At 42.7% G+C, this 24,120-nt stretch overlaps 2 protein-coding genes across 4 annotated transcripts in view; one reads left to right on the forward strand and one right to left on the reverse strand.

The window, feature by feature from the left end:
- Positions 1-10,717, reverse strand: part of slc17a8 (solute carrier family 17 member 8) — a 28,667-nt gene extending 17,950 nt beyond the window's left edge. The window contains exons 1-2 of the mRNA XM_020455798.2: positions 10,073-10,717; positions 677-929 (exon numbers count right to left, since the gene is read on the reverse strand). Of these exons, the coding sequence (XP_020311387.1) occupies positions 677-929; positions 10,073-10,173 (354 nt within the window). The 5' untranslated portion in view covers positions 10,174-10,717. The remainder of the gene's footprint in view (positions 1-676; positions 930-10,072) is intronic.
- Positions 10,718-18,364: 7,647 nt separating this feature from the next.
- The window catches only part of bmal2 (basic helix-loop-helix ARNT like 2), a 33,022-nt gene continuing 27,266 nt past the window's right edge, over positions 18,365-24,120 (forward strand). The window contains exon 1 of one of the 3 annotated variants that reach the window (XM_020455792.2): positions 18,365-18,765. In XM_020455792.2, coding sequence (XP_020311381.1) covers positions 18,708-18,765 — 58 coding nt within the window. In that variant the 5' untranslated portion in view covers positions 18,365-18,707. The remainder of the gene's footprint in view (positions 18,766-24,120) is intronic. The other 2 variants (XM_020455794.2, XM_031801637.1) reach the window with 2 other exon arrangements.

The following is a 24,120-nucleotide window of genomic DNA, read 5'->3' on the forward strand; positions in this document are numbered from 1 at the left end:
CCTAAAGGTCGCTGGTTTGAATACCCGAGCCGACGAGGTGCAAAAGTTGTTGTTGCTTCTGAATATGGAAGTTTGAACTTTGTAAGTAGGCCTTGGAACCACAGCTCCACCTATGAACCTATGCTGCTTCATTGCCCTTATAACTGCTATCCTACAAGGTTCCTATGATACACACCCCATAATGCACAAATAATGCACTATGGATTATTTTTTAAATCATTTTTGGTACATTTACCCCCTTTACTCCCCAATTTGTAGTTACAGTCTTGTCCCAACTCTCCTACGGACTCAGGAGAGATGAAGGTCAAGAGCCATGTGTTCTCCAAAACACGACCCTGCCAAGCCACACTGCTTCTTGACACTCTGCTTGCTTAACCAGCCGCACCAATGTGTCGGAGGAAACACCATCCAACTGGCGACCGGGGTCAGCTTGCAGATGACCGGTCCACCACAAGGAGTCACTAGAGTGCGATGGGACAAGGAAATCCCGGCCGGCCAAACCCTCCCATAACCCGGACGACGCTGGGCCAATTGTGCACCGCCTCTTGGGTCTCCCGGTCATGGGCGGCTGTGACACAGCCTGGGATCAAACCCGGGTCTGTAGTGACGCCACTAGGGAAGCCCCTATGGATCATTTATTTATTTTATGTCAGTGATTTCCGTCTTTCTCTCTCACCTGGAGTACAGGTGTCCCATTGATGTAGACTGTGTTGTTGTTGACCATCTCCACAATGGCCACCCCCAGGTTGCAACGAATGCCAAAGGAGATGCAGAAGCCCAGTCCGCTGAGAATGGCGATGATGTAGCGCTTGGGCAGGCCGCAGCAACCACAGTCAAACAGAGGGGCATTGTGGCGAGGAGCCACCGGTTGCCCGTCCTCCGTGAGCTCCATCTGGTCATCCTCGTCCACATTGGTCCCATCAATTTTTCTGTAACACAAAACATGGGAGTTGAGAAAACAATCAACGTTCCTACAAAGTTCCACAGGATGACATTGGTAAGTGTTTAATGGATGACATTGTCATACTACGCTACACAGGCCTACTACAATCAAGTATGGTGTATACAAAAAGTATTTGTATACCTGATACCCTTGAATGACACTTTACATGAAATCTACTATGATATTTAAAACAGTCTTTAAAAGACAGGAAGGAGAGGAGACTGCCCACTACCCATGAGAGTTACAAGGTGAACTCAGCATGCCATTCTGAAAAGGTCCCTGTGCATCTGATATTTGGCACATTCCCCCTCACCCTCCTCCCCACTTCTGTACACCTGTTCCACTACCCAGCGTCTCTCTCTGCCCTCATCCCGCAGCGAGCAGGAATTGCTTTCATCTGGCCGCTTCAGATCTCCACCTGAGTACCTCTATCTGGGAAGAAATGAATATGGGGGTCTTGTTTTTTATCATGCAGTTGGTCTCCCTAGCACATACAGCCATTGTTATTGAATGGTATGTCCTAAGTATATATATATATATATGTTTTCAATCCCCTTCATATGGACAGCTGTCGTGATACACAGGCAAATACGGTCAGTGTTTGAAGCGTCATCCCATCCATCACAAACAAACTGAATGTGAACAGTATCAGCCTCTTTGTGTTACATTGGGGTGGAGTTCATTTGCACAGCACAAACCCAATGGATGACAGTGTAATAGATATTCTCAACACACCTCCAGGCAGTTTACAGACAGAGTGTTTGATGGAGAAGTGGGCAAAAAGGAGAGTCTTGCAAACTCGTATCCAATCTTTTAAGACACCGTGAAAAAAATCCCTTGTTTGCTACAATTGTTATGTTAAGGGACAGGAAACTGCCCTATAGAGAAGCTGTTGAGGCTTTATTTGCTACCTTTGACCCAACCCATTGAAATGTGTGAGTGAAGCATCTTATCAACTGTCTTCAGCCATAGTGTCCATTGACAGACTGAGTCAGCCATTTTAGAATTTGCACCATAATCAGGTTCCCGAAGTAGCGCATGAGAGTATAGAGCGCTAATTTTATCTGCTGCAGAACCGGTAAAGTGCACCTTAAAAGCACTTAAAAACATTAAAAGTGTTAAAGCTAGGCTTGTAAAGGAAGGGTATATTACCTGAAACTTTTGAAGTTTACCAGTAAACTACCAGAAGCTTTTTAACTTTCAAGGAATATATAGAATTTGATCAGATGACATCTAGTGGCTTTTTTTTGGGTACTTCAATTTATAAGAGGTGTCTGTAATTATCTCTGGCAATCTGTGTGGCCTTCTGATTTTAAAATAAATAAAAAATAAACCTGTATTTAATGTTTAATATGAGGATTTCAACACATTCTATTGTTTTTTACACACTTATTTATTTTTACTATGTCAAAATGTCTTTGTTGTAAATGTTTTGGGGCCAAACTGGTGGCAGTTGTGAAATAAGACAAGAGTTGGAAGAGTTGCAGAGTTAACTGAAAATAATGCCATTGTTGATAGGATGCTTTTTCATTAATTAGGCTATTTTCTCTTGAACCATATGGTCTATATACTAGAAACTCATAGACAATATGGACAGTTGGACACAGATACAAAAAATGAATACTATATATTAATATTTTCTTTTTCAATGATAAATGACCAGAATTGACATAGATTGCCATAGATGACCATAGATTGTTAATTACCATTCTTCCATTAACTTTGGTAAATTACCAGTAGCTTTGCAACCCTAGTCAAAGCATTAGCGGTAGCAAAACATAGAACAACCACAAATGCAATATACAGTGCATTCTGAAAGTATTCAGACCCCTTGACTTTTTCCACATTTTGTTATGTTACAGCCTTATTCTAAAATTTATTAAATTGTTTTCTCCCCCTCATCAATCTACACACAATACCCCATAATGACAAAGCAATAACAGGTTTAGACATGTTTGCAAATTGATAAAAAATACAAAAATTAAATATACATTTACATAAGTATTCAGACCCTTTACTCAGTACTGTGGTTCAATTCCGGGCACTGGCTGGGCCACTCAAGAACATTCAGAGATTTGTCCCAAAGCCAGTCCTGCGTTGTCTTGGCCGTGTGCTTATGGTCGTTGTCCTGTGGGAAGGTGAATGTGGAGCAGGTTTTCATGAAGGATCTCTCTGTACATTTCTCCGTCCATCCTTCCCTCGATCTTGACTAGTCCTCCCAGTCCCTGCTACTGAAAAACATCACCACAGCATGATGCTGCCACCACCATGCTTCACGGTAGGAATTGTGCCAGGTTTTCTCCAGATGTGACGCTTGGCATTCAAGCCAAAGAGTTCAATCTTGGTTTCATCAGACAAGAAAATATTGCTTCTCATTGTCTGAGGGTGCCTTTTCGCAAACTCCAAATGGGCTTTCATGTGCCTTTTACTGGGGAGTGGCTTCCGTCTGGCCACTGTACCATAAAGGCCTGATTGGTGTGGGGCTGCAGAGATGGTTGTCCTTCTGGAAGGTTCTCCCATCTCCACAGAGGAACTCTGGAACTCTGTCAGAGTGACCATTGGGTTCTTGGTCACCTCCCTGACCAAGGTCCTTCTCCACCAATTGCTCAGTTTGGCCGTGCGGCGAGCTCTAGGAGTCTTGGTGGTTCCAAACTTCTTCCATTTAAGAATGATGGAGACCATTGTGTTCTTGGGGACCTTCAATTCTGTAGACATATTTTGGTACCTTTCCCCAGATCTGTGCCTCGACACAATCCCGTCTTGGAGCTCTACGGACAATTCCTTCAACCTGCATTTGGGACAGTGCACTGCGGCAGGTAGCCTAGTGGTTAGAGCGTTGGGACAGTAACCGAAAGGTTGCTAGATCAAGTCCCTGAGCTGACAAGGTAGAAATCTGTCATTCTGCCCTTGAACAAGGCAGTTAACCCACTGCTCCTAGCCTGTCATTGTAAATAATAATTTGTTCTTAACTGACTTGCCTAGTTAAATAAAATATATATAGACAGGTGTGTGCCTTTCCAAATCATGTCCACTCATTTGAATTTACCACAGATGGACTCCAATCATGTTGTAGAAACATCTTAAGGATCATCAATGGAAACTCATTTTCAAGTCTCATAGCAAAGGGTCTGAATACTTATGCAAATAAGGTATTTCTGTTTTTTTTTTATTAGACCTGTGCAAACATTTCTAAAACCCTGGCCTGAAAGTAGTAGCCACTTCAAAGTAGCCACCTTTTGCCTTGATGACAGCTTTGCACACTCTTGGCATTCTCTCAACCAGCTTCAACTGGAATGCTTTTCCAATATTCTTGAAAGAGTTCCCACATATGCTGATAACTTGTTGGCTGCTTTTCCTTCATTATGCTGTCCAACTCATCCCCTACCATCTCAATTGGGTTGAGGTCGGGTGATTGTGGAAGCCATGTCATCTGATGCAGCACTCCATCGCTCTCCTTCTTGGTCAAATAGCCATTACACAGCCTGAAGGCATGTTGGGTCATTGTCCTGTTGATAAACAAATGACGGTCCCACTAAGCATAAACCAGATGGGATGGCGTATTGCTGCAAAATACAGTTGTAACCATGCTGGTTCAGTGTGCCTTGAATTCTAAATAAATCACAGACATTGTCAAGAGCAAAGCAGAACCACCATCACACCTTCTCCTCCATCCTTCACGGTGGGAACCAGACATGCGGAGATCATCCGTTCACCTACTCTGCGCCTCACAAAGACACAGCGGCTGAAACATAAAATCTCAAATTTGGACTCATCAGACCAAAGGACAGATTTCCACCAGTCGGATGTCCATTGTTAGTGTTTCTTGGCTGAAGCAAGTCTCTTCTTCTTATTGCTGATCTTTATTAGTGGTTTCTTTGCAGCAATTCGATCATGAAAGCCTGATTCACACAGTCTCCTCTGAACAGTTGATGTTGAGATGTATCTGTTACTTGAACTCTGTGAAGCATTTATTTTGGCTGCAATTGGAGGTGCAGTTAACTCTAATTAACTTATCCTTCCTGTGGAGTTCCTCATGAGGGCCAGTTTCATCATAGCCCTTGATGGTTTTTGCGACTGCACTTGAAGAAGCATTCAAAGTTCTTGAAATTTTCCTCTTTGACTGACCTTCATGTCTTAAAGTAATGATAGGCTGTTGTTTCTCTTTGCTTATTTGAGCTGTTCTTGCCATAATATGGACGTGGTCTTTTATCAAATAGGGCTATCTTCTGTATACCACACCTACCTTGTCACAACACAACTGATTGTCTCAAACATATTAAGAAGGAAAGAAAGACATTCCACAAGTTAACTTTTAAGAATGCACACCTGTTTATTTAAATGCATTCCAGGTGACTACCTCATGTAGCTGGTTGAGAGAATGCCAAGAGTGTGCAAAGCTGTCATCAAGGCAAAGGGTGGCAAATGTGATGAATCTCAAACATAAAATATATTTTGATTTGTTTAACACTTTTTTGGTTACTTCCTGATTCCATATGTGTTATTTCATAGTTTTGATGTATTCACTATTATTATACAATGTAGACAATAGTACAAATAAAGAAAAACCCTTGAATGAGTAGGTGTGTTTAATCTTTTGACTGGTACTGTGTATATATATATAGTTTTTTTCTAGTCCCCTGCTGTCAAAGATGCTGGGCTCCATTCCTACTCCCATGCACTCTTTAGAGGTCTATAGTATGTACACTATCCAGTCCTCTATTCATTTACAAGTCTTTCATGTCCAAGAACACCTTTATCAGGAGTTGCTTGAAAGGCCCACATTCGTAAATGAACAAAAGCCTGTTTTCTCCCATTAGCTATTAGCAAGCAGAATCTAACTCATCCCTGCCTCCCACAGCCACCCTTGTCTTTCCCCAACTCAACCCTGTCATCCCCAGCCCCTATCCATCTTCCCCAACTCACCCCTGTCATCCCCAGCCCCTATCCATCTTCCCCAACTCACCCCTGTCATCCCCAGCCCCTATCCATCTTCCACAACTCACCTCTTACAGAACATGACATTATTTATTTTGGAACACTTTACATGTGAACACGTTTTCACATGTGTAGTTTCGTGTTATCACATGTTGCTTTGCATGTTGTCACATGTAAAGATCTTGTGAAAATCATCCATTTTTTTCCGTAAGGGACCCCTGCTTTCTCCATCCCTCATCCCTATTTCCCAGCTCACAGATTGTGCGCTCTTTTATCTAAAATAGACTGGACAAATGCTATGAGAATGGTTGATCATTATCAGAAGGAGGAAATGATGCTTGGCTCGCCTCAACACTAATAAAATAGTATTAGTGCCTTTTTAATAAAGTAGTTTCTATCCTCTAAGTAGACCAAATTGATCTCTGATCTACCGAGTGGATAAAAAACATGGAGATAATTATGCCTCAACAGAGAATTGAAAACAATCTCTCTTTCTCAAGAGCTTGTTTTCAATTTCATCATTTTGGTCAAAGCTGCAGTGGCAAGTGGCAACATCAAAAAAAAGGCCAACTGTAACCTATATTGTACTTTCTGACATTCAACTGACATATCATGTCAACTGATGGTATAATAAACAAAGTTGCTTTCCTTGTCAATCTCCTTGTCTTTTAAAGACAAAGAGTATGGATCCCTGTTTAAAATTGATCTGTAAAATCACAAGAACAACATTTAATTGATAATTGTCTTGATAAATCCAAAGTGATTTATTGTTTTCCAGTCAGATGAAAGTTAAGTGTGACATCATCCTGTCTGCATGAGGTCCAGGATGTCATTATGTCTATCCAGTGGTGGAAAAGGTTCCCAATTGTCATACTTGAGTAAAAGTAAAGATACCTTAATAGAAAATGACTCAAGTAAAAGTGAAAGTCACTCAGTAAAATATTACTTTGGTAAAGTCTAAAAGTATCTGGTTTTAAATATACTTTAGTATCAAAACTAAAAGTAAATGCAATAAATCCCTTAAAATTAAATATATTACGTAAACCAGACTGCACAATTTCTTTTCATTTACAGATGGCCAGAAGCACACTCCAACACTCAGACATCATTTACAAATTAAGCATTTGTGTTTAGTGAGTCTGCCAGGTTAGAGGCAGTAGGGATGACTACGTGTTCTCTTGATAAGTACATTCAACCTTTTTCCTGTTCTGAAAAGCTTTCGAAATGAAACAAGTACTTTTGGGTATCAGAGAAAATGTATGAGAGTAAAAAGTACATATTTGCTTCAGGAATGTAGTGAAGTAAAAGTAGTAAAAAAAAAGAATAATTGGAAAGTACAGTCCCCCCCCCCCAAAAAAAAAGACTTATGGAAAAATTATGGGTTCAACAAGGGTTCTCCTAAGATCCTCAAAGTTCTTCGAAAGACCGTAGATTTTCGCACTGAAAATTGCCACAAAAGGTTATTCCAAGAACCCCATACGAGGTGGGGTTCATCGAGGAACCTCCTTAGTTGGTGGGGGGTTCTTTCAGGAACCTAACTGCCCAACTGAAACATTTGGATTTGAAAGGACCGCAGGTGCAGGCACTTAACTGAAATATTTAAAGATCTTCTCAATTTAAGGTAAGGTTTGTCCCTTGTATGATCTAAATTGATATTTTTTTACGATGATACATCAATCTTTTCATATTTGTGCAAATCTTTCTAAAACAGTAAATGAACACAATTCAATGGATATCAATCAAATAGGTAAGAATATGAAGGCTATAAGAATATGTTGTAGGCTAGCTGTATTGGGTGAAGATAACTGAACTGCTTTTGTGTCTGTGTCTGCAGGTATACAGACGAGGAGGCATACAAAGGTATGTCAATTGGTAAGTATGTTATGCAGATCACGTTTACCATCTTCCTCTCTTACCTCTTCAATGAATATCCCATAAGCCTCTACATTATGGACAAGGTATGTGTATGAAAACCATTATCAAAACAGTTTTTTTAATTCACGTTCACCACAAAAATTAAGGTATGAATACTGTTGTGCGCATGTTTTGTTAATCATCTGTATAATTACTATTTTTTGGATTCACAGACTTCGCCCTCCCTAAACCTCTGATGAATATAACAGGAAACCTGTTCGATCACCATGCACTGAAAAATCCTTCTGGCTATGGGTACGGAGAACATCAACACATTAACATCAACACGCCAGAAGAGCATGTACCCATTGGACTTGGGGCTCTGCTGGGAGTTTACTTCATATTTAGATTTCTTAATTCTGCATTGCCGTTAATATAAACACTGACAACTCAAATATTGTGTTATTGTTATGCATATTCATATTTTTGTAAATAATAATAGGGGAGGGGGGGTAGTTTAAAAAAATGAACCCCAAAAATGTTATTCAAAAGGTTATTCGAGTTATTTAAAGGGTTTTTCAAATATGTTATAGTGGTTCCCCCCCCCCCCCCCAGTTTCAATTTGAAGAACCCCTCAAGGATACTCCAGAAACCTTTTCTTTTTAAAGTGTAGTACTTTTACTTACTTTACACCACTGTGTCTATGAAGTTCTATGACTGTTGAGTTGTCACTCAGGTCATACAGAACAGAGGCTGTGTGTTTTATTGTTCAATGTCATTATCTCACAACCTTTTTTGTACCATGGACAGCTGATATTTAAAGAAGCTATTACGAATGTGCTTAAACAGTGTCAGTTAACAGACTGGTCAGCAACTGCAACATTCTAGAGAGACCCTATTGAGAGAACCATGTCATTCCGTGTGATTTTTGTTTTTCAGACAATAAATGACGTCTCATGGGAAAAATTATTTTGCTTTGGTATGATTTTTTTTTTTTTACCATTTAGCGCAGTTGTTTGGTAGGAAATACCTGGTCATTTCTGTACTGTGTCAAATGAAGTGTTAAGTTAATTATTGAATGGAATCATTTTCAAGATGCTCACTTTATAGTCAGGCTATAATTGATTCATAAGGAAAAATTGAAAGAGTGATTAACTGGATCCATAATATATAACTCAATAAATAATGCAGTCTGTCCCAGAGCAATCTGGAATACCCTCTTGAAAAAACAAACAGGTTCCATCTGAAAATGAGATTTAGCCTAATGATTCATTCGGCTCATGCTTAATTCCTCTTTTCCTCTCTTGGTCTCTCTGGATTCACATTTCTATAGTTTCATCTGCTAGTATTGATTTTAGCAGTTTGGTGGAATAGAATTTTCCCACAGCATGGATCCTTGTAGACTTTAATAAAGCACTTCATTCAGCATTTTCCCAGTGTTTGTAAAGTGTTTCAAATTAAACTGATGTAAATGTATGACATGAAATAGAAAGATACAATTGGATACAATTAGAATGAAAACAAATTTTCAGTGTTCTGATATTACAATCCTTATATACTGTACATGATAACTGCTTGTTGGATAAATATGTCCAGTTCACCTTCTTTATACAATTTCATATAGTAGATTCTGAAATAATCAATCAAATGTTCACACTGTTTGGCTTCCTCTTGATCTATTTCATACTGCACAGTGAACATTCTGGCTCTCAACATGCAAAATTCCCTTTCACAGGAAATTGCCCACTTACTTGGTTTATCTATTTTAAGACAACAATCTACCTCATACGTGGAAGTTCCATATTCATCATCCTCCCCTTGTGAAATTTGTATCAGATATGAAATATGTATCATAATGTCTTAAAATAAAACCTTTGATTACATCACTGGGAATGCCTGGCAAGAAAAATAATCAAATATTTAGTTATCTCTGGGATCTCTGGGTACAGTACATGGTGAGCTTCATGTTCTGCCTCTAAGGTTCTTCAACCCTCCTGTCCCCACCACTGGCTTTGTTCATAGATTTAAGAATTTTGACCAAATTATCTACGTTTGGGATTATAGGACCACAATTGTTTAACAGTGTATATACAGATTTTTATATGAAGAACCTAAAATACAATAAGATAACTAAGATACAATACCTACAAGTACTCCAAAATATTATCTTACAACTCACTTATGTGAAATTATTGGATCTATTGCTATAAGTAGATATCAAACCCGCACTGTGCCGTGCTTTCACCCCATTGAGTCACACACATCTCTCAGTCAGAGAGTAGGGATTCACACCTATACAATCACAGATCCCCCATAATTTCCAGACACTCCCAGACTCACCTCTGCAGGTTCCCCAGACTGTCTCCTACTGTATTCTTCACCTCCTCCTTCCCTGGTTTCAGAACCCGCTCCTTCAGCCCCGAAAACCCCCCAAAAGGCATCCTCTTCTGTTTCTCCCTATCCTGTTCCCTCTCTTTATTTCACAGGAGTATGTCTCTCCCCCTATTTCTTGCACACTTTGCTCTGAAAAAGACAAAAAAGATCTGCTAGATGTGGTTGCTCATCTTTCCTGAGTTCTTATGCACCATGGGGCTGGCTCCGCCTTTGTGTGGTTCCACGGGTCCCTCAGACTTCCTCAGATGTGAGATGGGCTTGTGCTGTCTGCCTCTCTCTGGCGTGACCAGGGGATCAGACTGGGAAACAAGGGGATGGTGGGCACAGTGAAGAATGACTAGGTGGAGGTGGAGGGTGTTCTTGTTGAGGCTAAGGGTGTGCAGATGTACACCTCAAGGTCCAAGGCACCAGATAGAACTCCTAGCATGGAATGGGTCACGTCACCTTCAGGGGGTTCAGTGGCAAGAGAGATACATGGAGGGAGGGAGAGAGAGAGAGTGAAAGAGTACAATCCACCACCTCAGTATCTTCGCATGGTGAGCTTTGTGTGGGTGCAGTAGGAGTGAACAGCCCCCTTTGCTTTCCTCGCCTTCTGATAGCTCCACCAGATGTTGCGTGGAGGGGCTGGGGTACCTGTCTGCCTCCCCTCCTAAAGTCCACCCACTGTTCACTCATTAGCTCCCAGCCCTCTAGCCCCACATCCTCAGCCAACCATGTTCATCTGATACCAACCTAGTGGATGAATGATTAAATATTGACAAGCTGCATTCAAAGAGAGACAAGAGTACCATGGCTGCTGTGGTGTAACATAAGACTCAACTATAATCATGTTCCCGGTACACCACTCCCCATTCTTTGGCAGCTTTTCCATAGGACTATCATTTGGATTATCTGTCAGCAGCAACAGAGCTAGCTACCGGTGAGCTATTCAGACAGAGATACTGTAGCTAGCTATCGCCAGTGTCATACTGCTCTGCTGGTATACACTTACCTGCATGTGCATCTATTCAGTCACACCAAATGACACCTTTATGGGGGTTTCCATAACTTCATGCTTATTTAACTGGTACAGGCCCCACCAGCCCACCTTTTTCCAGTGTGACTCTCTGTATTTGCCGGGTCATTAAATATGCATGCGGATATTGAGATTTAAAAATGTATCGGTGGTGCACCGAGCTCTAGACTCTGTTTTACTAACGGGTTGCACCAGAGTGACGGCTTGGGGCAGTGCTGCGCGCACGCGCGTGTCTCTGTGTGTGTTGTGAAAATGCCCTGCACCCACTTTTTCTGCAAGGACCCACTATCCAGACCCTCCAATTCGGTGGAAAGAACATTTAGTCGAAGAGGAAATGAGGGAATTCTGGATTTTGTTTCCTTGAGGTGGAGATGATGCTCTAGGAGTGTAATTCAGTATGGAGTTATCTGGGATGACATGATGATATGTTGGTTGTGGTTTCATATGATGGGTCATTGATAGGGCCATAAAACTAGGGCCTGGTGTGTTGTCTCACATCAGATAGAGCAACGACTCTTCATGTTTGCATTAATGTTCATTTGATATGCGTCACATTAAAATGATGCCCCCTGTCGGAGACAATGGGGTCCGGAGTGTACATTCAACTCCGTTGGGGTTCTTCTCTTTACACTTTCAGGAAAAGCCGTGCCTACCATCTAGTGGTTAGAAGGAGGTACAGGCCTAGACCATATCTATAATGAACTGATTGCTAAGTCTATAACCCCTTTATAGAAGGTGCATAATTTAAAGTGGTTCTCTAACCAATATTGCTTCACCTCTTCTTTGTTAATAATTCCAGAGAGAAAAGAGTGTGTCTATCTATTTAATTTTGATAGTATGTCTGCCTATTTCCACGTTAAAGCCTCAGCCCTCCATACAAGATACCTTAAGTTTAAATCCATCAAAACTTGCGCTGGATGAATGTGGAGGGCATTGGAGCTGTCGATGGTGGGTCATGGACAGCCATAGCTAGAACAATGCCTCACTGTTGAACAGGAGCGTGTCTAGTAATATTCTAATGGGGGGACCAAGAACCAGTCATGGGTGGCCATGGAAATTCTGAAAATTGTATCAGAAATAGCATACAAAGGTGGCCAATAATCTTTCAGGAGGGGCTGGTGCCACCACGGCCCCCCTTCTGTACTGCTGTTGAGTACATAGCTGTATACAGTAGAATAGATCACAAGCTGTAGGCAGTTGTCACTAGTTACCACAGCTACAAAGTCAAGATGGGCTATATTATAATACATTTATGAAAACAAAAATCAGCTTTTTGGACTTAATTTAAGGTTAGGCAAAAGGTTAGCAGTGTGGTTAAGGTTAGGGTTAGGTTTAAAATCAGATAGGCGGGGTTTATGACTTTGTGGCTGTGGTAGTGACGACTGCTGTAGGCTACGTTGACTCTCACAGCTCCGTGAAATCTGCGGCATTAAGCGACATTAATGGGTCTAAATGAGCAAAAAGCTTCAAAATAAAAGTTCTCAGCTTACTTGAACACAAGATAACAAATCGTGGTGTTTGAATGTTAAATGACGAGACAGAAGCATTGATGCGAGTAACCAGTCTTGTTCAGTACATCACAATACATCCGGGTATCTCAAGCACACCGGGAAAACACATGAGTTGCAGTAATGAACATTTACCAACAGATGGCATCACTGTGCCATCTTACATCCATAACATCTTCCCTTTAATAAAATAGGACAGGAGGTGTCAATTCACTAACAAAACAAACCTAGTAATAATTTCCAACATGAACAGTTTAGTATTTTTTTTCCTTTTTTTTTTCTCAGGTAACAACAACACATTTTGATATTCTCTTCACTTCTATCTCTGTCTGTCAACAATCCCTGATGGGAAACCTACAGATTAAGTATTTTTGGTGGCTGGGACAGACGCCCGCAGCGTGAAAAGACAGGGGGCTTGTCTGCGAGGACTGCGGGTTCCCGCACAGGCGTGTCACCTGACTGTCTAAGGGGAGTATTGATGGGCGAAGGAGCGGCAGACCTGTGATCCCCTGGCTCTTCGCCCAGTGCCTCAGGCCCCATGTGACTTGCTGGGGGTCCGTATTTTGTCATGCGACCCCTTTGACCATCAGGGTTGTGAGTAGGTGCTGGCTCAGCAATCCGAAGGTCAACCCTGTTACGACGGTACAGTGATCCATTCACTTAGACCAAGTAGGAGCATGGTGCCACTTTCTGTTCACAGGATCCGAGTCTCCAGAGGCCCGTCCGGTCCCCTGGTAGTGGCTTCATTTGCACCGTTTCACCCACCCTGAGCTCAGGTAAGTCTTTTGCTGATTTGTCATAGATGAACTTGGAGACCTGTCTTCTGTGACGTAGCTTCACCAGCACGTCTGTCACCACACATGGCTCCAGAAGAGTGCTGGCTACTGGCAGAGCTGCTTTTAAGCTATCCATACCTTCTGTCTAGGGTATTGCGCCACTGCAGGATTGCTTTCCAGGCATCTTTTCCCTCTCGCAGAGCCTTTTTACAGAGGTTCTTTGCGATTTTTACTGCGGACTCCACCTTCGCATTAGCTTTTGGGTGTCGTGGTGATGAAGTGACGTGCTCGAATTCCCATCATGCAGCGAATTTTTTGATAGTTTTTGATCGTTGTCTCTGCTGAGAGGTCGGGGAGGAGGTCAATCTCCCAAAAGTCTGAGTAATGATCGACTACCAGCAGAAAGTCTTTGCCACTCTGCTGGAACAGATCTAGACTTACTATCTGCCAGGGGCACATCGGTAGCTCATGGGACATCATCGTCTCTCTCTGTTGCTCAATGGCATATTCATTGCAGATTGTGCATTTACTGACATAGTCTTTGATTTCACTCTGCATTCCTGGCCAATACAGTGTGTCACATGCTTGTCTGTAACAGGCCTCACCTCCTATGTGACTTGAGTGCACTCGCGCCAACATCTCAGGGCGCAGAGACCGGGGAATAACAACTCTCTGACACTTGAATATTACTCCGTTTTGAACACTGAGCTCCTCTTTGACTGGCCAATATTCTCTGACGGCTAAAGCAGTTTCTTCCTTGCAGTCGGGCCAGCCCATCAGAATCACAGACCTCAATGTCTGGAGTTGCTCGTCCCTGTCTGTGTGCTGTCTGATTTGTATAAGGCGCTGATCCGTAACATTGAGGTAGTCAGCCTGGTTGATGTGTTCAACATCCACTTGCTCTGTTTGTAAGCTGCACAATGCTTGTTGTTCATGCATGGAGCGTGTGTGAGTGCCTGATGCAGTAGCCCTGCTGAGCATGTCACTCACATACGTCTCTGGCCCTGGCTTACACACCACCTTGAGGTTGTAGTTTTGTAGGGCCAGTAGCATGCTCTGCAGTCGTTTTGGGGCATTCAGAAGAGGCTTGCTGAATATAGCAATAAGTGGCTTGTGATCTGTCTCTGCGGTAATATTGTGGCACCCGTACAGGTAGTGGTGGAAGCGTTGGCATGCAAACACAATGCTGAGGCACTCCTTCTCTATCTGGGCATAGTTCTGCTCTGTTGGGGTGAGTGCCTTAGAGGCGAATGCCACAGGCTGGCCCTCCTGCATGAGGCAACAGCTAAGTCCATACTGGCTTGAGTCACTCTGAATCGTGACAGGTTTTGACACATTGTAGTATCGCAGTACAGGTGTCTGGGTGACCAGTTATTTTATTTCCCTCACCGCTGCGTCATGTTTTGGGAGGCAATGCCAGATGGTGTCCTTGTCCATGAGCCTCCTTAGTGGCTCACACACTTCAGAGAGCCGCGGTAGGAATTTGGCCAGGTAGGTGACGAATCCGACAAAGCGCTGCACTCCCTTCACGTCAGATGGGTGGGGCATTACCAAGACAACCTTCACTTTATCAGGATCCGCCTTCAATCCGGTGGAGGACAAGATGTGCCCATGAAAGCGGACCTCTGGCACTTTAAATTGAAGCTTTTTTATGCTTAGCCTTAGCTTGACCTGTCTGCATCTGACCATCAGGGCCAGCAGCTTGGCATCATGGTCACATTCTGCCTCCTCATCACTGTCCCCACAGCCCACTACGAGGATGTCATCTACTATGGGTTCCACGCCGCTGAGTCCCATCAACAGCTCATGCTGTTTCTGCTGATACACCTCTGGAGCCACGGAGCCACCAAACGGAAGCTTCAACCAGTTCTTCCTGCCTCATGGTGTCCAAAAGGTGGTCATGCAACTGCTGGGCTCATAGAGCTTGGGAGCTTGTAAAGAACATCCTCCAACGTGGGCATAATGTAATGTCGCAGAGCCCGGTTGAGGTGTTTAGGATCAATGCATATCTGTAGCTTGTCTGGTTTCTTGACGATAACCATATTACTTATCCAGTCTGTAGGCTCGGTGACGGATATGATGTGGCCATCTGCTTTGTATTTGTCAAGCTGAGCCTTCGTAGCTGCTTTCATGGCCACTGGTACATTGCGGGGTACACACTGGACAGGCTGGATTGCTGCGTCCAACTCAAAGTGGACTTCCCCGGGAACTGACTCGACCAGTGCGTTGAAGACATCATGGTACTTGCTTAAGAGTGTCTCCTTGCTCAGGGGCCCAGCCTGGACTTTGTCTATAATGTTAAGATCAGATGGTGAAGTTAATAAGCCCAAGGCGCTCGCATGTAGAACCTGACAGTAATGACTGTTGACTAGCCTTAACTATTTCAAACTCAAGGGTGTGTTTCTGGCCACGTAAAACACACTCTGTCACAAACAGGCCTAAAGAGGTCATGAACTGGCCTGAATACAGTTTAAGCTTGGTGCTACTCTGTGTGAGTTTGTCTCTGGGCGCAAGTCTCCTTTTGTCTTTAAGGCTCATAACGTTGCATGTGGCCCCTGAATCTGGCTGGCATAGCTGTGGTTTATTATTAAGTAGCAGAGTGACAAACCACTTTTGTCCTTTTGCCCTCACTGCCCCTATGCACTCGCTAGCATATACATCCTCTGTGCTACCGTTCCCTTCATCTGTGTCTGTTTCCATGGAGTGCACTTTACCCTCCTTTATCTTGCTTTTCATGCAGACCCTTGCGAAGTGATTAGCTGTACCACAGGATTTGCATATTTTTCCATAGGCTGGGCAGTGTTCTTTTCCTTGTCCATGAGAAATGCCACAATATCGGCATGTATTGGTGTTGTCTACTGCAGAGTTGGCTGTAGTATTAGCATTAGCTGTGGCAAAGGGGAATTTCTTTACTGGCTGCCTGAATGTAGCATTGACATTGTCCATATGTTGCCTTTCTAGCTCCATGGACCTTATTCGTATATCAGTAAGCTCTGCTGCACGGCATGTCTCCACTGCCAAGACCAGCGTCAGGTCACGTTCTCTCAGCAAACGTCTGCGGGTGCCTTCATCAGTTATGCCAAGCACAATCTTATCTCTGATCAGTTCATGTCTTAAAGCACCATAGTCACATGTAGCTGCCTTTTCCCTTAACCTAGTGACAAAGCTGTCAATAGATTCCCAGTCCTCCTGTTTGCAACAACTGAAAACATAACGCTCGTAGATTACGTTCTTTGCTGGCTTAAAGGAATGTCCAAGAGCATCAAGAATAACTGTAGCGTTACCTTGCTGAGCTGCTGTTAGGTTCAGGTTGTGTTTGTATACGTGTCGGCATTCAGTTCCCATTATAGTCCTCAAAGTGGCAGCCACTACCTCATCGTCCTTTTCCAGACGTCCCGTTGCTAGCGCATAGTCCTCCCATTCACCTCGAAACGTATCCCAGTTCGTGCTCCAATCCCCGCTGAGCTTCATAATGGCGATTCCTCAGTTAAAGGCACATGACAGCCCACTTGGATTGGTAGCAGCTAGCAAGCCTGTGACGACGACCACCGAATGCCGCCGGAAAAATGAGAGGCACCAACTTCAGCAGAAGTCGTGACACCGTGAAGCATGTTGATGGCAGCATCCTGCTGTGTGGATGTTTTTCAGCGGCAGGTACTGGGAGACTAGTTAGGATTGATGGAAAGATGAACGGAGCAAAGTACAGAGAGATCCTTGATGAACACCTGCTCCAGAGCGCTCAGGACCTCAGACTGGGGCGAAGGTTCACCTTCCAACAGGACAACAACCCTAAGCACACAGCCAAGACAATGCAGGAGTGGCTTCAGGACAAGTCTCAATGTCCTTGAGTGGCCTAGCCGGAGCCTGGACTTGAACCTGATCGAACATCTCTGGAAAGACCTGAAAATAGCTGTGCAGCGACGCTTCCCATCCAACCTGACAGAGCTTAAGAGGACCTGCAGAGAAGAATGGGAGAAACTTCCCAAATACAGATGTGCAAGCTTGTAGCATCATACCCCAGAAGACTCAAGGCTGTAATCACTGCCAAAGGTGATTCAATAAAGTACTGAGTAAGGGGTCAGAATACCTCTGCGATATGTCAGTTTTTTATTTTTAGATATTTGCAAAATATTCTAAAACCCTGTTTTTACTTTGTCATTATGGGGTATTGTGTGTAGATTGATGAGGGGGGAAACAATTGAATCAGTTTTAGAATAAGGCTGTAACGTAACACATTTTTTTTTTTTACTATTTACAGTGCTTTACTGAAACAAAAGAGCAAGCAATGCATATGCAGAAGCACAGTGGCTAAGAAAAGCTCCTCAGAAGGCAAGAACCTATGAAGGGCAATCTTCGTTTATTTATTTAAATAATATGTTCTTTTTTTTCCTTCAATAAATGTATGCTTTAAAGTCACTTTAAACTATGATTTTGTGATTTTTAATCAGAAACATTTCCTGTAAATTATGTAAAAACAATCCAGGGAAACTTTCATTCTGAAATTTAGCTCATGATCACGTCACCTAAATTTCGTAATATTCACTATAGACCTCGCCAATGGTTCGTTCAGCCACCCCTTTGGAAAAAATGAATGCGAAAAGAATAGGGTTTTGGAATAAACGCAGAAAATAAGGTCCGAGGTTAACACAGGTTTCGGATTGTATATACGTTTTATTCTATGCCATTATACCGTCAGTTAACATGACCTTTATGTGTTTTGTATTATTACATACATTCTTCAAATTTCACAAAAAGCGACATTCGCTCATAAAGATTGTCAAAGAACAAAACGTATCGCCTAAACCTGTGTTTACCACAATCATTAGCTTCGGTGATTATTCCCCCCAAAACTACATTAATTTGCCTTATAGGCTTGGTCCAACGAACCATGGCAGAGTTATCGCGTATAAAAAGGCGCCATTACTATTTATTTCTATGTCCTCTCTCACCCCAATTTAGAAAGAAAATCCGTGAAGAGCCGTGCTTTTTTAATGGGTGATTTGAGTGCAGTGATGCCTAACAAACGAAACCATCTTTGGCCAGACGGTGGATGGACGCTGTGTCTCCACTTCCGCAAGTTCACGGATTTGTAGGTTACGTTGTGTCCCTATTACACCGTGTACTTTCCTTTCACGTTTTTGTCTCCCCGATCGCTCCACCCTTGGAAGAATAAATCAGTCAATTATACAACACACTGCCCCCCTCTTCCCTCCACACTATCCAATACTACCGCCTTATCCACATGCATTGGAGTCTTGGGCCCCGGCGTACCGGCTCCAGCCATGTCGGCAAGGAATGCAGCGGCTGGCGGCGGTGACAGAACGACAGGGGAACAGACAGGTAACTTACATTACAGGACACCCACTATATCTGGTAGCTTCTACTGGTTTCATTTTTTTCGGCCTGTGTCGACTCGCAAGTGATTGCCCGTTCTAAAGTGGCCGCAGAGGGGTATGGGGAACTATGCAAACGTCTCAATGATTGGCCAAAGCTCCTCTGCGCCCTATCCAAAACTAGGTCAGTAGATCAGTCGAGCAATCTTACACTACGGTATTCCTGTTGACAATGTAGCCAAATTAGGTAGCTGGGTAGCTACTATGTATCGCCGTCGAGGTTTATGAATACTGTCGGCAACTGTAGCAAGAACACACGTCTAATAATACATGTTTCCTTGAATAGCTTAGCATAGTGCGCTATAGCCCGACCCACGGTAGGCTATGTTATGCTATGTTATTCCATAGTAGTCTATAGGCCTCTATTGTCAACGTTAGGTCCGAAATCTGCTACAATTCAGACAAAGCGATAAAAAAATGATGTAGGCTTATGATTTGGGTCGAATTTTTCTAAAGATACGCTGCAGCAATGAGAAAGATATGCATGTGGTTGATAAGCTAAAAGTTATACTTTTTATTTGATGGGCCTACATATAGGCCTATGTTATTAATCTTTGCAACGAAAGGCTATACCAAAAACAATAGCCTGATATTTAGGCCATGGCCGTAGCCTAAATGGTCTATTTGTCTTTGATTGCTACAAATGTAGAAAATACAACAGTTTTGGGTTGCATTTTGTGTTTGTTACTTGCACTAAATTGTGTGATTATATCACTGCCATTATTGATAAGTGTTCATTCAAGATGGCCTACTTCGTTTGTTACCGTTAACAAACAGTCCAATAACGAGTGTAACATTTATTTGGCAGAAAAACAACTTTTTCAATCATTATTGTATGCCTGATGACTGTGGTAAAGAGAGAGCCTAGTGGTTGTGCAAGCATAGTGCACTAGTGGCCTACATTGCCCTATACTATAGGCTATTTGTTGATAATACTTGGGGGAAAAAACATATTATTATATTAGGCCTAAACATAAATATGAGGCAACGTTTTCCACATGTTTAAGCCCCTAATAGCTATGAATATACACACAGACTGAACAGCTTCTATCTCAAGGCCATCAGACTGTTAAATAGCCATCACTAGCACAGAGGCTGCTGCCTACATACAGACTTGAAATCATTGGCCACTTTAATAAATGGAATATTAGTCACTTTTTTAATAATGCCACTTTAATAATGTTTACATATCTTGCATTACTCATATAATATGTATATACTGTATTCTATACTATTCTGTATGTTAATTATGCCGCTCTGACATTGCTCATCCATATATCTATTATTATTATTAATTCCATTCCTTGACTTAGATTTGTGTGTATTAGGTATTTGTTGTGAAATTATTAGGTATTACTTGTTAGATATTGCTGCACTGTCGGAACTATAAGCACAAGCATTTGGCTACACCCGCAATAACATCTGCTAAACACGTGTATGTGACCAATACAATTTGATTTGAAATCACCAAAACAAAACAGTTTTTAAGGACTAGAGAAAATAATGATAGCATGGCCTGTATTTGGATTGTATTGACACTGTATGGTTTTTCGTCATCTGTATATTAGAAAAAATTCACTGTGTTCGATCATTTCATAAAGATGTTCCTTGTCTGTGTGTTATGGGCAGGCTGAGTGCTGAGGTGTGACAGTTATACAATAGGCCTATCTAGGTCAAACAGCAACTCTTCTAGGCCTGACTATGTTGTGCTCTCTCTCCCCTCAAGCTAGTCTCAGTAGGTCTCGTGCATTTATTTACAGAACTAAAACATTGTTTATGCTACAATTCTCAACATTCATATGCTCTTAAACTGTAGTTTTGTTGACAAAGTTGTGTGGTGAATATGTTAGATGAAGAGAAATCTGCCACCTTGCCTGTCAGAGTAGCCTACATCATATCAAGACACATGGAGCCATTTTGCCTCCATACAATGGCTCAGAACCGTAATGGATGCTTGCACACACTGCATATGCTTTATCAAACAGCTATAGACACACACAGTCCTTGAGACCTATGGCAAGTGTCAAGCACAAGTTAGTTTGAAATGTTGTCATCTAAAAACTGTCACTCTGGCTTTTTCCAGCCCTAATGCCAGGTTCGCTAATTTACCTATCTAACATCAGCTCACTTCCGCTGAGGTGGGAGGGGTGACAATATTTGAGGTGTGTCCTTAAAAACAAGGGCAAAAGTGACAATTTCATGCCGATCTAATGTGGAGTTATATAAAAAGGTCTCAACGGTAATGCAGTTGATAATGGCATGGATTTTGAGAGCAGAAGCACACAATAGTAGGGGCCGCAATGCAGGTGATTCCTATGGGTACAGGGGAATCACCTGTACCCATAGGAATCACCTGCATTGCGGCCCCTACTATTGTGTGAGTAATGCAGTACCCTGGTGGAGTGAAGAGTGTAGAGAAGCAGTGAAGTGTAGGAACAGTGCTTTCAGAATGTTGAAACGGTCCCATAATTACCAGCACCTGATTCAGAATAAACAAGCACAAGCAGTAGTAAGGAGGGTCGTTAGGACAGCTAAGAGGGCGTATTGGTGCCGGTTCTGTGGAAACATAGGCAGGACCACTCCCGTGGGAGAGGTATAGAGGATGAGTGGGATCAAAAGATATTGGGATCTCCCTGTGCTGAAAAGTGAGGAGTTTATTGCAGTGAGAGATATGGAGAAGTCAGATGTTAGCCCAGGCATTTGTGAAGGTGCACAGCTCAAACAATCTGACAGAAGTGGGGCAGCGTGGGAGAGAGAGGGTAAGAGGAGAACATTCAGGGGTGCTGGATCAGAGCGAGATGGTGGGGGTACAATGAATGGCCCTTTTACGTTGGCTGAGATGAAGAGAGCATTCGCTAAAGTTGGGGTAACATCTCCTGGGAAGGATGATATGTGTTACATCATGATAGCTCATCTCAGTGACAAAACAATGCAGAAAGTATTGGGTCTTTACAATAAGGTGTGGCAGGAAGGGAAGCTGCCTGGAAGTTGGAAGCAGGCGGTAGTGGTGCCAATACTGAAACCTGGGAAAGACCCTACTACTCTTTCAAGCCATAGGCTGATAGTGTTGACATTTCACATACAGTGGGGCAAAAAAGTATTTAGTCAGGTGAGAGAGTTGGGGTTGTATGGCGGGGGAAATTCTTGAATATATTCACAGATGGATCTAAGAACCATAAAACAGGGAGTATAGGAGGAGCTTTTAGTGTTCATGAGTTTATGTTGGCAATGACGAAAAGAGCAACGGATCATTGTTTACACAATGGAGCTGTTGGCAATACTCTAGGTTGTGGAGTGGGTGGAAGAGGTGAGGCCAAACAGGGTAGTCATCTTCCCTGACTCCTGTGCAGCACTGATGAGCTTAAATTCATGTGTCTCAGAGCAGACAGGATGTATTGTATGAGGTTTTGCAGTGTTTGTATAGGGTGAACAGATGGGGGTATTTGTGATGTTCCTCTGGGTACCAGCTCACGTGGGAGTAGAGGGGAATGAGGATGTGGATATTGTTGCCAAGCAGGCTCTTAAACATCCTAATATTGAGATGGAATTGTCAATCAGTAAAGCAGAAGCCAAGGGATTCATAAGAACAGTGGTTAAAAATAAGTGGCAAGAGTTGTGGAACAGGTAGAGTATGGGAAGACACCTGTATTAACGTCCAGGAAAGGAGGGGGCAGGGAGGTCCTCAAGCTGAGAGATAAGGGAGGAAAGTGTAGTCCCAAGGCTGCGACTGGAACACACAAGGCTAAATAGTACATGGAAAGTGGTGGGGAAACATCAGACTGGGAGGTGCGATTGTCAGGGGGAGATGGAGACTGTGGAACATGTTCTATTTCAGTGCCAGAAATATGTTCGAGAAAGGGACTGATTGTGATTAGATTTGGGGAGTATGGGGTTGAAGAGCCAAGCATAAGTGAACTACTGGGGAATTTTTCAGGGGCTGTAGTATTTAGTTATGTATTTTGTTTGCTTAGGGAGATGAGAATATTAGTTAGGATTTAAACATTCACTGTCTCTGGTCCTCACTCCAGTCCAGTTGGTGGCGGTAATACACCTTAAAGTTGGTTGCTAACCGGCAAATAAAATCCACAGAAGAAGAGAGGAAGCACAGCCGATCCAGCAATAACTCGCAGTGCCCATGGAAGGAGAGATGTGCCTTTTGTGCTGGTGAATCTCGTATTTATAAACATTTTTTTTTAAATTACTGGTTTCTCCCCCATTTAGTTTAATTTGATTAAAAACTAAGCATACCCTACCCTCCCCTTAATCAAGATTGGTTTAGCAGCATTGCATAGTTGTATTAGTTGTCTTTTTATCCGGGCCATTTATAGGCAAGTAGCCTATGAATAAAGGGGTTTTAAATGGTCTGAGTGCTTTGAAATACTTTTGGTCATGTAGTGTATGTGGACATCTGCTCGTCCAACATCTCATTCCAAAATCATGGCCGTTAATATGGAGTTGATCCCCCTTTGCTGCTATAACAGCCTCCACTCTTCTTGGAAGATTTCCCACTAGATGTTGGAACATTGCTGCAGGGACATGCTTCCATTCAGCTACAAGCATTAGTGAGATCGGGCACTGATGTTGGGCGATTAGGCCTCGGTCGCAGTTGCCATTCCAATTCATCCCAAAGGTGTTCGATGGGCTCTGTGCAGACCAGTCAAGTTCTTCCACACCGATCTCGACAAACCATTTCTGTATGGACCTTACTTTGTGCACGGGGGCATTGTTATGCTGAAACAGGAAAGGGCCCTCCCCAAACTGTTGGGAAAGCACAGAATCGGTTAGAATGTCAATGTATGTTGTAGCGTTAAGATTACCCTTCACTGGAACTAAGGGGCCTAAACCATTAAAAACAGCCCCAGACAATTATTCCTCCTTCACCAAACTTTACATTTGGCTCTATACATTTGGACAGGTACTGTTCTCCTGGCGTCCGCCAAAACCAGATTTGTCCGTTGAACTGCCAGATGGTGAAGCGTAATTCATCACTCCAGAGAACGCATTTCCACTACTCCAGAGTCCAAGGATGGTTAGCTTTACACCACTCCAGCTGACACTTTGCATTGCGTATGCTGATCTTTGGCTTATGTCGGGCTGCTCGGCAATGGAAACCAGTTTCGTGAAGCTCTCGATGAACAGTTATGTTGCTGAGGTTGCTTCCAGAGGCAGTTTGAAACTCTGTAGTGAGTGTTGCAACCGATGACAGGAAATCTTTACACGCTTTAGCACTCTAGCACTTTAGCACCTGTTTTTGCTCCTAAACTTTTCCACTTCACAATAACAGCACTTAAAGTTGACCAGG

The sequence above is a fragment of the Oncorhynchus kisutch genome, linkage group LG22 (genome assembly GCF_002021735.2).
Source record: "Oncorhynchus kisutch isolate 150728-3 linkage group LG22, Okis_V2, whole genome shotgun sequence".
Classification (NCBI taxonomy): Eukaryota; Metazoa; Chordata; class Actinopteri; order Salmoniformes; family Salmonidae; genus Oncorhynchus; species Oncorhynchus kisutch.